The 16,955-nt window shown below is 35.2% G+C and overlaps 1 protein-coding gene across 1 annotated transcript in view; it reads right to left on the minus strand.

The window, feature by feature from the left end:
• Positions 1-16,955, minus strand: part of RALGAPA2 (Ral GTPase activating protein catalytic subunit alpha 2) — a 139,135-nt gene that overhangs the window by 92,128 nt on the left and 30,052 nt on the right. Inside the window, 12 exon segments of the mRNA XM_032185106.1 lie at positions 2,487-2,651; positions 3,191-3,428; positions 4,138-4,249; positions 4,678-4,826; positions 5,688-5,825; positions 6,755-6,928; positions 9,316-9,546; positions 11,223-11,422; positions 12,801-12,939; positions 13,789-13,904; positions 14,433-14,607; positions 15,512-15,555. Of these exon segments, the coding sequence (XP_032040997.1) occupies positions 2,487-2,651; positions 3,191-3,428; positions 4,138-4,249; positions 4,678-4,826; positions 5,688-5,825; positions 6,755-6,928; positions 9,316-9,546; positions 11,223-11,422; positions 12,801-12,939; positions 13,789-13,904; positions 14,433-14,607; positions 15,512-15,555 (1,881 nt within the window).

Below are 16,955 nucleotides of genomic sequence, written 5' to 3' on the forward strand. Positions count from 1 at the left end.
CTAGAGAAAAGAGAAGAATTACTTCAGGGATTCAGTGTACACAATGAAGGGTTGGAGGACGTCATGAGAATAAAGCTATCTTTTCCATTGCTAGATACCTAAACTAGACTCTGTTTGTTCTGGAAAAAGAAAGAAGAGAGGCAGCAAAACTAGTATAGAGTACAGAGAAAGTTACTGTGGTTACTGACTTTTCCTCCATAAAGATGGAATGGGGACATCAAAAAGGGAAAGAATTTAAAAAAAAAAAAAAAAAAAAAAGCACAGATTCTGGAATAATTTGTGAAGACAAACTGAATCATGCAGCTTTTTTACTGTAACTGAAAATCCAAATAAAAAGAGAGGAGAGAGAAGCATGAAAATTCAAGTGAGAAAGTAAATTGATACACTGGGGAAGGAGCAACAGGAAAATTTTAAGATGAGCTAGCAACACACTTATAGAAATATAATTCTCTTGGCATTAAGTGAAAAAAGACAGTAACATTTGGGACCAAGTGTGCTCCTATTCAGTAATAATGGCTTTAGTTATAGCAGCAGTTAATGCCACCCAACCTAGCTATTAACTCTTCTCCTAGAAATCAGTCAAAGAAGTGACACACAAATCCCTTCAAAGCTGACCTAACAGAACTGTCAGACTGTCCAAGAAGATTTATAGCTGAGTGTTACACACAGTGAATGAGATTTTTTTTTTAAATCAAGTAGCTCAACCTTACAAATTTATTCACTTGCATATTTTGCTTGCACCATCTCATACATTCAAGCATGTAACTAGTTTCTACTCAGTTCCTTGAAAAGACCTTGCTGTCCTCATTTTCCCTTAAAAGGTTACTTATTTTGATAATGAACACAGTTCCGGTAACAGAATAACAAAAACATTTACCTAACCATTCTTTTTCACCCTTCATAACTTTGAAAAAGGACAAGATATACTTCCATTGAACTTGCTCATCTCCTACTGGCTACCAATATTACTTAACACTGTGTTTTGAACAGATCCAGGCAAGAGACACAGAATCAGAGAAAAACATCTCATTCCACAATCCTAAAGAACAATTAACTGGACAGAAAGAAAGCAGACAGACAGCAGCTTAAAAATATAAAGAACATTTATAAAAACGATGACTTTAAAGTACAGTACCTGACAGTCTGTGAGAGCAAGAAGTGTAAGAGATACCAGGTAAGAGAGAGCTCACAGTGTGAAGCAGAAGAGGTACACTTTTAGTAGCTGGCAAAGCCTCATAAAGATGAACACAGTTGCTGATAGATTGGCTTCGCTTAGCTTCCAGGAAAAAATAAAGCAAGAATTATGTCAGAAAAAATAGCAAAATATTTGGATTTTGGAATATCATGATACAACAAAACACATAGCTTTTGAAAAAATTTTAAAATGTTAAGCTCTGAAATATTTCCTAAAGGCTGTAAGTCAATAACATGCAATGCATCTCACACACTGTAATTACAATAATCAGTAATTTCTGAATCACAATTCCACAAAGTGGAATCTTTCATTTTGTCAGCTTGTGATTACCATTCATGGGCTAATTTGACTTACCCTTTTTTCTTCTCAGTGAAGTACCTGTAGCAGTACATACAGCTCAAAACTGAAGAATAGAAAACTTATTCAGCTTACCCTCTGTTAGCTATGCTCCACCCTGACCCCCTGACCCTCAGACTAACTACCTCTTCCATTCATTCATCTCTGCTGAAAATAATCCATTTTCATCCAAGAAGTGGGTTACTGTGCTTCTCAGAAGTTAATCTAAAGATACAGGTACCTCTGCTTTTGCTTTTAAAATTAGGGATCCTAGCTCCAGCCTGGATAAAGCCCTGAGTACTCTGGTCCGAGCAGGCAGCTGACCCTGCTTTGAGCAGGAGCTTAGACCTGATGACCTGATGTTCCTTACATGCTGAATTATCCTGCAGACTCTGTGTTGGGGGTACTGAGTCTTGCTTTCTACATTTATGAAGAGGATGATGAAACGGATACAAATTATGTGAAAGGTTTTGGACTCTTAAGACATGATGGGAAGGTAGAAGCGCTCAAAATATTGTTGGACCTGTGAAATTTTTCAAAACTAGAAATGAGAATGAGAAATGAGAAAAAAAATCAAAATGAGAAAAACATCTCTAAAATAGCAAAATGTTACATTTTATATCCAGTACTCTGTTGGCAACTTTTCTCATAATTTGTAAGAGAGATGAGCAGCTCTCTCTCCAATGGGATCTGAAAGTGGACCTTTTATAACTTGTGGATTAAATACTCTGTATCACGCTACAAGAAAGCACTTTCCAAGGTAGCTAATGCTTTAGAGACTTTTTTCCAAAATAGTGGTAGTGTTCCAGACATCCAGACATAGGTATGAAACATCTGTGTTTAGGCATTTAGTTAAGTTGCACTATTTTTGCAAGCTGTCACAACTCAACGGTTGATTTAAAACTCAAGTGTTATTGAATGTTTGGGAACATACACATTTAGTTATGGTCTATACCTGTCGCTCTCTGACGAACAATATTTCTTGCTTTCTCAACTCCTGGGGCTCCAGAGGTGGTAGCACTTCTGAATCTCATTGGCTCTACAACTTCTGGATGACTTTTCCAGCTTAATGAAAAAGATCTTCCAACTACAGCGGTCTTCTGAGGCTCTAAAATGCCACCTTAGAGATAAAGAAAACAAACTTTTCTAGCATCGTATGCTTTGGCATGTATTCTTCTACAGTATGAATGGTACAAGCACTCCAACGTGAAAAAAATATTCACCTTCAAAACAGCATAGTTGAAGGAGTAACTCTTTTTTAATGATAGTAAAAATTCAGCTATGTGCATCAGTTGCAAGGTGGCATATAAATGCAGCCAAATAACTGTAATTAAAGTTCGATGAAATTACATGGAAAGGAATTTTGACATTGATGACTATGCCAGACTACAGCACAAGAAACCATGTTTCATTACTGTTCTAGAGAAAACACTGATTTTGAACGCATACTGAATCCGCTAAATAGCTACTATCTATCGACCTCAATTACCTTTCATACCTCAGTGAATGATGAGAATATAAAAATTCAAAGCACTTTATATTTGATTAATCAGGTTCTTACACTAGGATTGAGAGGTATTTAATGTTAGATTAAATTAATTTTTAAACTTAAATATCTAACTTGTTTGATACAAAAAGCACTGAAGCATGGAGACTAACCCTTTCCTCTCTGCTTTTTTTCTTTTTGTTCACTGAGTTTATCCAAGGGTAAGTTTGTCATTTCTACCCCATACACAGTTCTTGCCAGTACTGCTGTTAGAGAGTCCATGATATTGGCCCACTCGTTTATCAGCTCCTCCCAGTCAGTCAGGGCAGACAGAACACTGAGCAGTTCATCCCACAGCTCCCGAGAAATGTAAACGCTCAGATTTGCTCTGATCCAAGCCACAATAAGGGTCTGAGAGGAAAGAAACAAGTGATAGGTCATGCATTTTTACTGAAATTAATTCAATGCACCAATTCACATGCTGCTAAATTCAACACCAACCTGCACATTAGCACTGATTATCAGTGACACACAGATACTATGCACAGATACTTTTCATCAAAAAATACTCCCAAAAATATGTGAAAGTTACTAAGGAAATTTTAAAATTCCAAAACATATGTTTCAGGTGATCTTATGTTTCCAGGTAAGCTGAAACAACACTTTGTTTATATAATAATGATAGAAAACAGAACTGCCTGCTATACCTTCCAAATAATTAGTGATTGAACTATGCCTGTGACATTCAGGCTTCAACACTGTAGCTGACCACATTATGTACCAATGATGACCAGATATTTTCATCTCATTAAAAAGACCTAGTTTTGAGATGCCAGATGAACTTCCTCCTAGAAAAACTTACATATAGCTCCCATTTTAGAGGAACTCATTGAAAATATCCCACACTGAGACAAGTGTTTGCTACCATCATTTGTAACAGAGCCCTGAAGAACTGATCAAATTAGCCGCTTCTGGCAGCTGGAATTAATTGTATTACTGCAAACGAGACTTATTTCATGTTTTAAAAATAGGTTGTATAGTACTGCATAATACTACTTAAGCAAAACTATGGGCAATCAGCACTGAAAACAGGTGTCACATGTACACAAAAAATACTTACGCGAAAAAGTAACCCTGACATGCTCTGAGCAAACGTATCCTTTATATGTTTTTCTTTTGGCTTCTGCATCACAGCTTCTGTTATTCTGAGGAGTATCTGTAACATCTGTTCCCTGGTTCCAAAATAAAATTGCACTTTTTGTTCACATGTGTTATTAAACATGCTTGTTAATTTTCATCTACCAGAAAAAACTTTTAATTCTCAATAAGTCTTACACGTTGGGAATGTGATCTTACACGCTCACTAAGATTTCAGAACTTTCGCAAAATAACATTAGTTGGTTGTGGACTGTAAAAATTAATTTTTGAGAAGGTGAAGCCAGGAATGGAAGTAATGACCAGAATCTTTAAATGAAACAGTATCATGATGAAGACATGGCAGAACCTACAATCTCCCAAATCAGTTCATATGGAATTCATAATTGTGATGTGTATCAAGATCTACACCTGAGTAAGTCCACTCTCCCTCTCTCCTGACAATTTTCCCATAAATTTTAAATGTTGATATATTTCTCTTAGATGCAGAATATAATAAACTTACCATGTCTTTTTATTCATTGATAGTTCCATTATCATGCGCCTAAAAATGCTCAGAACTGCCTTGCAAGCATCAACTTGCTCCTTCAGAAGCACAGGGACTTCAGTGCATGGTTCCAATAAGAAAACATTAGCAGAGTTTGTCAAGAACACCTTCAAGACAGGCATTTACAGTCAGTTTAAATAGTGTCGAAAAATTAAAAAAAAGGTCAAAGACTTACAACCAAATACTTGTCATCCTCTAGCCAAGCCTTTCACTTTTCTTAGAGCAAACTTCATGTTTTACATACCGCTTTATTTTTCTAAATAATTCTGGTAAAAAGTCAGGTAGCATTATATGCCCAACAAAGGCATGTGTTACATAGTCTATGTCTTGCAGGTATCTATTCTATTCCCTCAGGCAAGAGCACCATTCCTCCAGCTACTCATTTCCCAGCATTACATGCTTAAGCAGTCACCAATATTTTCAGTAAATGAGGTACACTGAAGCAAATGTACAGTTCTAATTCCTAGTACCAACAGTAGAAAAAAAATGCAGCTTTACCTTAAAATAGGTATCTGGCTCTAGGACATGGGTGCATGGTTTAATATGCTTTTTTAAAAAGATAAAAATGAAGTCCAAATTGTATATTATGAAAACCATCAACTCTACAGTTTCTTTCCTTAATTTCATACTACAGAAAGACCTGTACACAAGCTCTTCAACCAAAATGTGGAATTATAATTAATATAAGCAAGCAGAACATTATTTTCAGTAATACAGAAAATGATAATTGAACTACACATTGTAGCTATATCTCCCTTTTTCCATTCCCAGTACAGGGTGTCTATAATTGGCAAGAATGAGAGCTGTCATGTGCTGAGCTCAGCACATCTGTTTGCATAACACTGTGTGGGTGCTAACCTAGAACCCTCACAAATTGCTCTAATCATAAAGTTTTATATGACTATATAATAATATGTAGTAAAGTGACTCCATGACTCTTAGAGCCTTCTAATCTCTATACAGCACACCTGTAATGCAGCTTGAGCACCAGCTTTAACATTTTTGTCCTCGTCTTCTAATACACATCCTCTGTTAACAGCACTGGTAAAGGAGTATGTTCTTCCCCAGCTGGATGAGCGCTTATGTCCTGAGTGGTCAGAGGAAAGCTTTCAAAAACATCATTCAGTTAGTGACCAAGAAGAAAGGAACATGTCCACATTTATTCAGTATCATTTCAGTATCATTTTCAGTATCATATGTCAAAAGCAGGAAGAGATAACTGTCACATTGTCCTATGTCCATTTCAACAAGGAATTAATGTCGAATATTTACAGATTCTAAGCAAACAGCATATGGAATTTAAAGGTTCATAAGACTTCTAATAGCTATGTTATTTCAAAGTATTCTATATTCAAAATATTCTATATTACATTTTGTTGTCACTGACTGTAGTAGTATTTGAATTTAAGCCTGGAAAAAATATAAATTCTTTATGAAAATCATCTGTCAAAACATCACAATTTTTACTACTATTTTAAGAAGTGAACCATCTTTCCTTGTAGAAAAAATAATTCCCATTAACTAGTTTTGCACGGCAGTGTCAAAGTCAACATTTACTGATGATTCATTACAGGACATGAAAAAAACGATGCCACATAATTTTTATCTATAAGTTAATTTCCTAGAGTTAAGGATCCAAAGTTTTGATAAAGTGTATATAAATTAGTAGATATTTTCAAACTCTTAAATAATTACCACTGAAATTAAATAGACCTACATGCACTAGGCCAACAGACAGTGTAAATTTTAACACTGCAGCATATATTATTTTTTTTCCATTACATTCTTACTACAGTATTTGTATAGAAAGGGAATAATAAAGAAATTTTATTTTTCAAAGAGCTGCAATCTTTCTTTGCACTCAGTAAGGCCTACTGAACACAGTAATATTTTAGATTTGTGCACCTTAGATAAAGCACTTTTTAATCCTGATTTTCTGTACTTCTTAAATTTTTACTTAAATTTTACAGAGAAAAATTAAAAGATAAATAATGCTTTGCAGCAAACAAAATAATGTAAATAACTGATACCATACATGTTTACCATCCGTTTGCACTGATGAATCCTCTAAGCTGACAACAGTATCCTCTCTGTTTTCCTTTTTGTCTGGCTCCTCCATGAACACAGGCTTCTCTTGTAATATCCACTTTCTATAGACCTTAACCACTTTTCGCGTTGCAGATATATCAGAAGAAGGCAACAAAAAAGCCTGAATTTAAAGTTAACTACTTTTACTATATATATTTGGGCACAGCAATTCATGCATATATAAACACACACGCAGCATCATCACCCATAAATAACATAACTCAGAAAAAGAAAGGAAATGCGTTTTTTACATTTATGTCTGTACTAGGAGCTATGGTTAATCAACAACATATGCATATACCTACAGCAGTGTGGGATTTCACAATTCTGTAAGCATTAACTTCAAGTGACTTCCATGTTTTATTTGTTCAAACAATAAAAAAGAGGTGGTTTTGTTCATACCAAGTTCTCTAACTTTGGGTGGATTCATCGCACAAGTTGTTACTAATCCAGAGAGGCCTGGCAGGCTAAACTTGGATACCACGCTGCACTTTCTGAAGAAGCTGACTTCAAATTACATCACCAGTATATGATATGAAATGCCATTTCAGCAAGTGTAGGTAAAGACAAGACAGTAAATTATGATGAGGACAGAAGTGGCAGGCATTTGATCGTTTTCTGATAAAAGTCAAAAATCAAAATAATGAATTTACTGTCATTTTGCTACCCAATGTCAGTATTTGGAACCATTCTGTAAAGATGTCCACTTCGAAAGCTTTCAAAGACCATACCACCTGCTTTCCCATATTTCTGTTGGTTTTAGGCATCTAAAAAACCACATGTCTACAGTAATGTGTGTTAGCCTCTTCCAATATTTTAAGTCCTAAGAAATTACACACTCACTAAACTGTGAAAAATGTCTAGATATTTTTATTGGCTGAGTATTATTCATTGTTTTGCTATAAATTTCATCTGATCACAGAAAAATTCATAGACTTTAAAAAACAAATCTCACTACATACTAGCACCAACCATTGGAAAAACTTTGGACTACAGAGAACTGGCACAGAAATCAATATATAAAAATTTTATCTGGTAGAAAACAAATTGTATTTGGTCAAGACAAAATGCTTCTATTTTGGCATTACTATGTACTATATTACAAAGACACTGAAAAAGACTGAAATCCATTTTTCAAATTAAAAAAAAATCTCTTCCAACTGTGAAGAGATTACCTGCTCTCCATAGTTAACAGGGACAAAAACTATAGCATTGCATTTCAGAATACACACTGATGGCATGTCTTCCCATAACCATTTTAGCCGCAAAACATTAAAAGGGTATCTTGCTCAGGTTGGTGGAAATCTTTGCATCATATAGTACATTTCCCTTTCTCTAGTCAGCACGAAGTACAACATCCAACAGCTTAATGGGGTTTTCAACTAATAGTCTACAGAAATTAAAGGGTTATCAAAAGCAAGCTTATATATGTCATTCAACAATTATAAGTGAAATTTCTGAAAATGTCTTCACGGACACTGTCAAGTTATTAAAGATGCAGAAACTGAAAAAGCCAAAAGACAATTGCTAGACTATTAGAAAAACAACAGCTCATCTATGGGATGAATGACTACTACAAAAAAAAATAAAATGCTTTCTGTAAGGCTGAGAAGTAAGGTAGAAAGAATAATATATATATATATATATATATGTATACATATGTATGTTTATAAAGCATTCCAGAATTCATAGGGACTAGTGAGATTCCTCTAAGGGAGAGATAAACACAGAAAAGATCCAAGTGCTATTATTATCTGCTTCAGTTACTGAACACTGGCCATATTTAATAAAGATAAAAGTGCTGCATCGTACTAGCCTTTGTTCCCTGGAAGCTGGTCTAAGCTGGTCTAACTTTACAGACACTTTGAACAAACACCAGGAGACGGCAGCATACCACAGAGGTTCCCAACATACACAAAACACTCCCTGTCAAAATCACATCCATCCCACAAAAAGCACTTGTACAAGTTCTTACACTGTGCCACACAAAACACTTTCAGTAAAGCATGTGTGCTCACTCGTCTTCTGCACGGTGTCTCCTCTAAATTTATGTGACCTAAAACTGATGTTTCAACCAACTGCTGCCTTGATAACACATCTAAAAAAGGTGAATTGCCAGTAGATCATGTATTTTTATCCCAAACAATACAAAAGATGTCAAAGTAAAGAGTACGAGCAGAAGCAATCAATAATGTCCAAACAGACGTTAAATGCTGTCTTTGACCACAGGAATTAGAATCTTACAATTTCAAATAGCAAGCTAATAAAGTGTCAAATTCAAGTATGACAAATTGCTACTTAGCATCAGCAACAAGTTTCAGTTCCCACAGAATTTTTTTACTTCATCATTAAAAATAGACCTAGGAAGGAATCCAAAATAAGTGTGTGCTCATGTGATTAACATCATTTGACCAGTTATCTGACCAGCAGCCTTCAGTGTTCTTTCTAATGATGATGACATTTCCTTTTTAAAAAATCATGTAACAGCAACTACACATCCACACGTACCTGTCGAAACACCTCATTAACAAAGTTAACATATCCTCGTGTGGACAAGAGGATTCTCTGCACCATCTCATAAACAGTTCGATGCTGCTCTTCGATGCTGCAGAGGCTGGAACTACTGAGCCGTCGGTCAGACAAGGTGCTGCTGTTCGAATGGCTTCTCTCCTGCTCGCCTGCATAAGACACGCCAGTTTCCAGCTCTGGGTTTTTATCTTGATTTACAACACCAACAGTCTACACAGAAGAAAACATGTGCCTAATTAACTTACTGGAGTACTGCATGTCAAAAATCTGGGGTACTTAACTCAGAACTCACGATAGCAACACTCATTCACACTGCATGCAGGGATTCTAGCCACCAGGAAGTGCAACTTTCAATCTACTTCTTGATACAGGAAGGAATTTGTTCTTGTACTCTATATGATATATACTTTCTATGAGTCCTCCCAGCCCAGCACAACTGACTGACTCGTCAACCACTCCCTAAGACAAAAAAGAAGACATGCAGTGGTGGGAGTGGAAGAAGGGACACACAATGGAGAAACATCTCCAAGTCCCTTTGATTTTTGAGAAAAGATGGATCACAGCTCTATACATGGCTCGTACACTTAGGCATTCCTAACCGCTCTTTGTCAGGCATTGTTCTGCCATAGTGTTGCATGTCTTTTCCAACATTTCATCTTGAACCATATCTGGCTAAAATGATCAGTCCAGGGAAGAAAGAGGACTTAGCCTTTAGAAGACAGTCAGTAAAACTTGAATTGAGTTACCAGAAAAAGAATCCCACTTCCACCAACCGAAAGCATTGCCCAAATGCAGTTCTGCTTTTGTTTACTTCAATAAGGCTGCCACCTGTTCGTCAAAGTGAGCAGTAACAGAGCAGCAATATCATTTCTACTGCTTTTGATAATGAATGTTTTTGTACAGTCCTGCCACACCAGTGAAGCACAGGCTACAGGCAGTGAAATTTAAGACCATTAAAAAGTCAGCATGTGCCAAAAGCTGACACACTACTGCAGCTAAGTGATAACTTTTGACCAGTTTCCATTTTGAGGGCAGCAATATCTTTACGTATCGTAAATATCTAATTGGTATTAGTGTTCTATAAAATTCAGTGAAGAGAAAAAAATTCATTTTCCAGGGTATGTCAGTTGCAATGGTACAGCAACTATTTATACAGAAGGTGTAAATTCCAACGAGAAAAAATAATAATAATAAAAAGTGCTTGTAGTAAGTAAGCTACATCTAGCTGTTCCAGGGTTTCAAAATTCTGCACTTCAAAACAAACTACAAACTTCAAAAGCAAGTAACATGAAAATATGCATTTTGACTTTCAGAGTTAATAAATGCTTTTCCACTCAATCCAGATGTGACACTGACCTACGATTCAAGAGAAGAATATAGAATTGACATTGATTCTAGATTTGTAATGGGAAGCTGGAGAGTCTCTTAAAACAATTTATTTCTGCAAGATTAATCTTAAATCCCTAATCCTACAGAAATCTCAACCAGCAATTTGAAAGTAAAATATTTTTCTGTTATCTCATTGAAAGAGCTGCTATAATCAAGAGTAAAACAAAATGGCTTTTGATGTTACTGGAAAACGGTCTATGCCACAAATAAATTTGACAGTTTACAGATTAAATTCCAAAAGTCTAAAGATAATACTGATGATGCTGTTAAGTTAAATACCTATGAGAATAAAAAATACTAATAAATTACTAAAGGGATTCCCTTGAAGACTCCCTCCTTTATCAAAGAAAAAAAAATAATGAATTTACGAGTACATAATTTATTCACTGGGAAACTGCATTTCTTTCTTCTTTCAGTTGTCAGTGTGTTGTGATCATTTGCAAGGTTTCTAGCACATATGCAAGCAAAATAAAAAAAATGAAAACTTTAAAGCACACCTGAATAATTTTAGGGAGCATTTCTCCTCCATTTTTTGTATTCTGAACAGCAGTTAAATATTTCTTTTCAAGAAAGAAGGTAACAAGCCACTTAATAAAAACAACTCGAGCTGCCATATATGGAATTTTTGTGCTATAGACATTTTCATTGTTTCGTGTTGCAGTAATGTATACTGGTCTTGGTCTTATATCAGGAATATCTGGTGAGATAAGAAGAGAAGATGTAAAGAAAATTTAATATTAAAAAACTGTAATTGCTTCCAGACTTCAGTTAAATGCATCGAACATGTCACCAACAACATTTTGTCCATATGAAATAACAGATGCAATGACTTACTATTTTTATTATATTAACGCTTATATTCATAATTTTATTAATTCTAAAGAAAAGCAAGAGAATAAAAGCACAAATCTCTCTTGAAGTTCATAAATTGTATCAGGCAAAACAAAGGAAAGCAAAAGAGAAGGACTGCAAGTAGAAAGGTAAAATCTGAAACGAAGAACTATTCCTTCTGCAACATAAGTTAATTTTATAACTTTCAGAGTTTTATTGGTAATGTAGACAGAGAAGGTGTTTCAAGAACACTCGATAGTAAAAAGATTAAGAAGAAAAAGGGCACTTAGCACATGGAAAAGAGATATTAGTCAGGTGCAAAGAGCATGGCACAAGCTGAAATAAAAGAAAGAAAATGCATGGGAAGAAGTGGAAGATTGACAAAGGGAGACTGGGTGTGTCATAATTAACTCAGAGGCATAGATTTGAGGGAAAAAAATCACTTGTATACAGCTGAAAAACAGGGAAGGACTGTGCTCTAGCTGTCAGCAACGCAGTTGAAGTGGCACAGAGGTGACTTTAGACACTAAATTGCAAAGGACGGGAGCTACAAGTCAGAGGAGGGAGGGGAAGGATGACGAAAACAAGGTTGCAGTACATCAGGTGAGTATTAACAACAATGCTCCTATTGACTCTAATATATAATTCAATAGAACATTAGCAAAAGGTCAAAGAAAAATGTAAGCATTCCTAAAATAACATGCTTTTAATCCTACAGCTGTGCTTCCTAGAGATACTTCTAGCAACACAAACTAGCTCATTGTTTCTTTCATAGCTACATCTGTTTCCTTCCATTTGTCCCTTCATGTTCATTTTATTCTTTTCAAGGAAACAAGAAGTAAAATAAGAAAAACTTTAAGTTAGCTGCTTCCTCACACTTAGGGAAATTTCTTTAAAAAACCCTGTCAGAGAGCATGTTCTGTCTCGATTGCACATCACAGTTACATCAAGTCCTTGTTCACTTGATATAAATGCTATGCATGTGTATTTTAAGGAAACATTTACAAATTCTTCTTAGGAAAGAAGAACCTGGCCAGCCCATAGGCAGCAATGAACAGCAGCAACCTCCTGGACTATCACAAAAATTAGAAGTTGTACTAGGAAAAAAATCAAATCAAGAGAAAAGAGAGGAAAAATCCTTATTCACCAGAACTGTAGTAGTATGCCACTAGATAACAGAGATGCTACTGAAAACAGTCACCATTAATTATTTTTCTATTTAAAAGACAAAATTCACTACTTACCTAGAACAGGTTTGTAGAGGTTAGTTAGCTTTGTAAAAGATGGAAACAAGTGTGGAAGGTAGTATTTTCTAAACAAGGTAAAGAGAAACTTAAACCCAGTGTCTTGGTTCTCCTTATTCTTCCACTCCAAACTTGCAGCCTTTGCCATGGAGTTAAAAAGAAAGAAACACAAAAAAAGTTTCAAATTAATATTTTCTACTGAGAAGCATTCCACACTGATGACAAAATGCTGTTCTACAGAATAAGTAAGATGAATAATTGTGTTTTAATAAGAAAGATGAAAAATTATCACTGTCCCATTTTTTTTTACAATAAGAACAGTAAGAATATAGGATATTACCATGAGGACTCTAGCACATCAAACAAAGCAAGCTCATTAGAAGTAAGCATATCTGTGCTGTTTTAAGGCAGTGAAACACCAAAAATGCAGTATTAATGTTTTTAACAAACTTGCTTCTTACCTGTAAATTTAGACAAAGTTATGAATGTCTCTGGGCTACACTTTCATCACGAATAAGTTTTTAATCAGAAACACACCCAATGCCTAGGTTTAAAACAGCTACACACATATGCAATACTCCTTCGAGATACTTGACTCGAGGCACAAGTAATTTCCATTGACAAGGAAGAGGCTGACATCTACGTTTTTAAAGGCACTCTTTTGTTCCTGAACAGATCAACGCCAAGGAATCATACATGTAATTTCAAGAGAAATCTTTATGGATGCGAAGTAAAACTGTGTGCAAGTTTGGATAACATTAATAAATTTTGTTCACATTTCTGAGAAAATTTAGTATTTTTACCAAAAATGGCACACAAAAAAATATCTTGGGGATGATTTTCCCGTTAAAAGAAAAAAGAAAATGCAGACAACAGCTTCTTCCTGGAAAAGCACAAGAGCAGCTCTGTACAGAAACAGTGCAAATGATGTTCTAACACTATACAGTCCTTCAAACATGAATAGTTAAAAACATTATATCCTCCGCACCTGAATTACCATATATTTTAACAGTAGCTGAAGAAAGTAGCAGGTTTGGTCATCAGCAATTTTCTCTCCAGAAACAGCTGGCAAAAGTGGGGTAATTTCTTCTGGAAAAATCTTAGCTGAAATAAAAGGAGAATGCGTTAAACACAGAAAACCTGAAAATAATGAAAAAATAAAACCAATTTGATGATTACTAATGTGCTTATAAGTTGCACAAAGCCAAAACTGCTTGGGTTTCCCTTATTTTTGCCAAGTCCCACCACATGTAACTGAGGACAGCACCAACCTTTGATTTATTGCAGTTTGGAAGGGTTAACACAGTCACTGCAGGTTAACCAGTAAATTGTAAATCTACATAACAACATATTTTGCAGTAACATGTTCATGTAACTGCATCTCAATTCAAAAAAAAAAAAAAAAACAAAAAACAACCAAACATCCCCACAACTGTTCTGAGCTCAAAATGACAAGACCTGAAGGCACTACAGCTCCTTCAAAACCAAAATCTGAACCATCTCTGAATTACAAAGACAAATTGCATCATCCTTGTGACATCTTTCCCGCAAGCAGCTCTACAGCTCCATGATGACTTCAGGGGAAGGGGGAAAGCAAAACACCTAGCACAGGAATTCTGTTAGTTTACTCACCATCTGGTGAATTAGGAGGACTAATGAGGTTATCTAGTGTACAGGGACCTCGTGAGGACATAATTGGTGGAAAACCAGGCACAAGGCATGCAAATATTAATATCTGCTCTTCTGCACAGTTAGTCTGAAGTGCTTGAAGCCAGAGAAGAAACAGTCGTATTCCTTCACATCTTATCTACAAGGGGATGATTTTGTAGAAAAAAAAAAATATTAAAACAAATTTGAAAGTACAGTAACACAGTTAAGTAGTTAAGAAAGTGCAGGACAAGTACATTCATTCAAATTCTGTCCTAGCAAGTCTTTCGGTCATACCATGAGTAATCACATCACTAATTTAACAAAAGCAGAGAAGGGCGGGAGCAAACTGTAACCAAGGTGGTGGCACTCTGAGGAGACAATATTACTGCCCCAACTTCAGCTAGAGGTCAAAATCCCATGGCTGTGCTCCCCCGACTGATGGGTCAAAGGCAGCTCAGCCCAGCGGTGTAGGAAGAACAGCAGCAAGTGGAACGTGCCGGGAAGCTGCCCCTGCTCCAGCCCTGCCGAGCCTGAAATCCTGGCCCCACACAGCCCATGCAAGCCACTGTCTTCAGCATCAGCAGGACCAGAAGATTCTCATGAAAATTACGATGCAACAAACCACCCAAGGTAGAGTACTCCATAAATTTACTTTCTTCTTTTTCATTATGCAAGATGCAATTTTAGTTTTAGTAATTTATTTAGAAAAGTGGATTTAAAACTATTTAGCAAACAAGCAACCAATGTATTTAATACAATGCACTTAATGCTAGAGAGATCTGAAAGATGAAGAATTAAGCAAAACACGTTTCTACCTTCTTTGGGTAAGTTTAGAAAGGTCACAAAATAGCAGAACAACTGCTATTATATAGCAGAACAAAAAAAATAATACGAATATTAAAATAATCTAGTTACAACATTAAAATTTGTGATTAAAAGGTGAATAATTAAAATTACAAAGCCTAACAATCTTAAAAATTGATACTGAAAATCTGTAAAGTAATATGCTTCATACAATTTAAAGTAAAAAGAAATAAGGATGCATCATCAAAGAGAGATACCTTGAGGGAGTTTCCAGTGTGCAAAAGTTTCTTCAAAATTGACGCTGGATTAGAAAAATGAAATAGACATATATCAGATACTAAGATGGTCGCTTTCTACTAGAATGCTTTCTAAAAAAACACTACAGAAAAAAAGCTACTTTCATGCTATTTACTATGTATCTACTTCACTGGTAAGAAAACTTGAGTGAGAAAACACAAAATGAATCAATTTACAACCATCAGCATCATCATCAGGTAAATAGTTCTTTAACATCAAATATAATGTCTCTTTAGAGCAAGGTACTTTGGTTTTAGTCAGATGATAATCTTCTCAAATTGTTTTCATTGAAAAATAAAGTACCTAGAGAAAATTTTGACCTGCTAGTTTGGGGAAAATGCTTTAAACAAGTGTATTTAAAATTTTAGGCAAATGTATTAGTTTCTGCAAAGTAACAAATGGACCATAGTAAGTCCAACTTATAGGAATAATGCATTCAAATAGAGTAATATTGACTATTATGATAAGAAAAAATGCTAGAAATCGGTATGATATTGTATATGTCCATTAAAAATATATATACATTAAAATTGCAAAACATTTTTATTCTTGTTTTAAAAATACCCAGTCAACTATCCATAGCTTCAGAAATCTGATCTAAAATCAGAGATCTTATACATCAAATGCTTTAGTTACAAAACATTTTCAATCCAATTCTTAGAAAAATAACATAAAGCAGCACTCAGCTATTTCACCTGGATTTGAGAATTATGTGCCTTACTTAAATGTGACACCTCAAGATTCACTATTTCACAATTTTAAATTATTAACATATATAGCAAATACATATTAACTCACATATTAAGCAAAAAGCAAATCACAAGGCACACTTGCAAATAATTGCAACACCACATCCTTTAGCTCATTTACTGAACACAGATGTAAATCTATCCAAATATGACTATTCAAGAGGAGCATAAATATAAAGAATATATTATCTATGAAACAACTGACTAAAAAACAATTTGTTCTAGACTAAGTCAGATGAAATGGAAGTAAAGTAGTCAAACAAATGTCTCCTTTTATTTTTGTCAGTGCTAACTGGAAATGTGAGAATAGCCCTTGCCCTGACCTTTAACTTCAACTCATTATTTCTTCTGCAACAGCAAATACATTGTTCTGAGAAAACACATTGCAGCTGATGAAATGGTGCTGGAAACCAAACCAACTAACCAACAAAAGTACTACATAGAAGAAATATATGCCCCCTCTCCTCCCAAAGCAGCATAATTTGTCCTATTTCCTTTAACAAACAGCAAGACAAAATATTGTGACCAGTTTGGTAGCACTCAGAAGCAGAATTTTCACAGTAGTAATGAATCAAAGATTTTTAGTTCAGAGGAAATCAAGTTAAACTACTTCAGTGGATTACAAATTGTTTTGACTATCAAAATTAAAGTATTT

Source organism: Aythya fuligula, chromosome 3 (assembly GCF_009819795.1).
Source record: "Aythya fuligula isolate bAytFul2 chromosome 3, bAytFul2.pri, whole genome shotgun sequence".
NCBI classification, from domain to species: Eukaryota; Metazoa; Chordata; class Aves; order Anseriformes; family Anatidae; genus Aythya; species Aythya fuligula.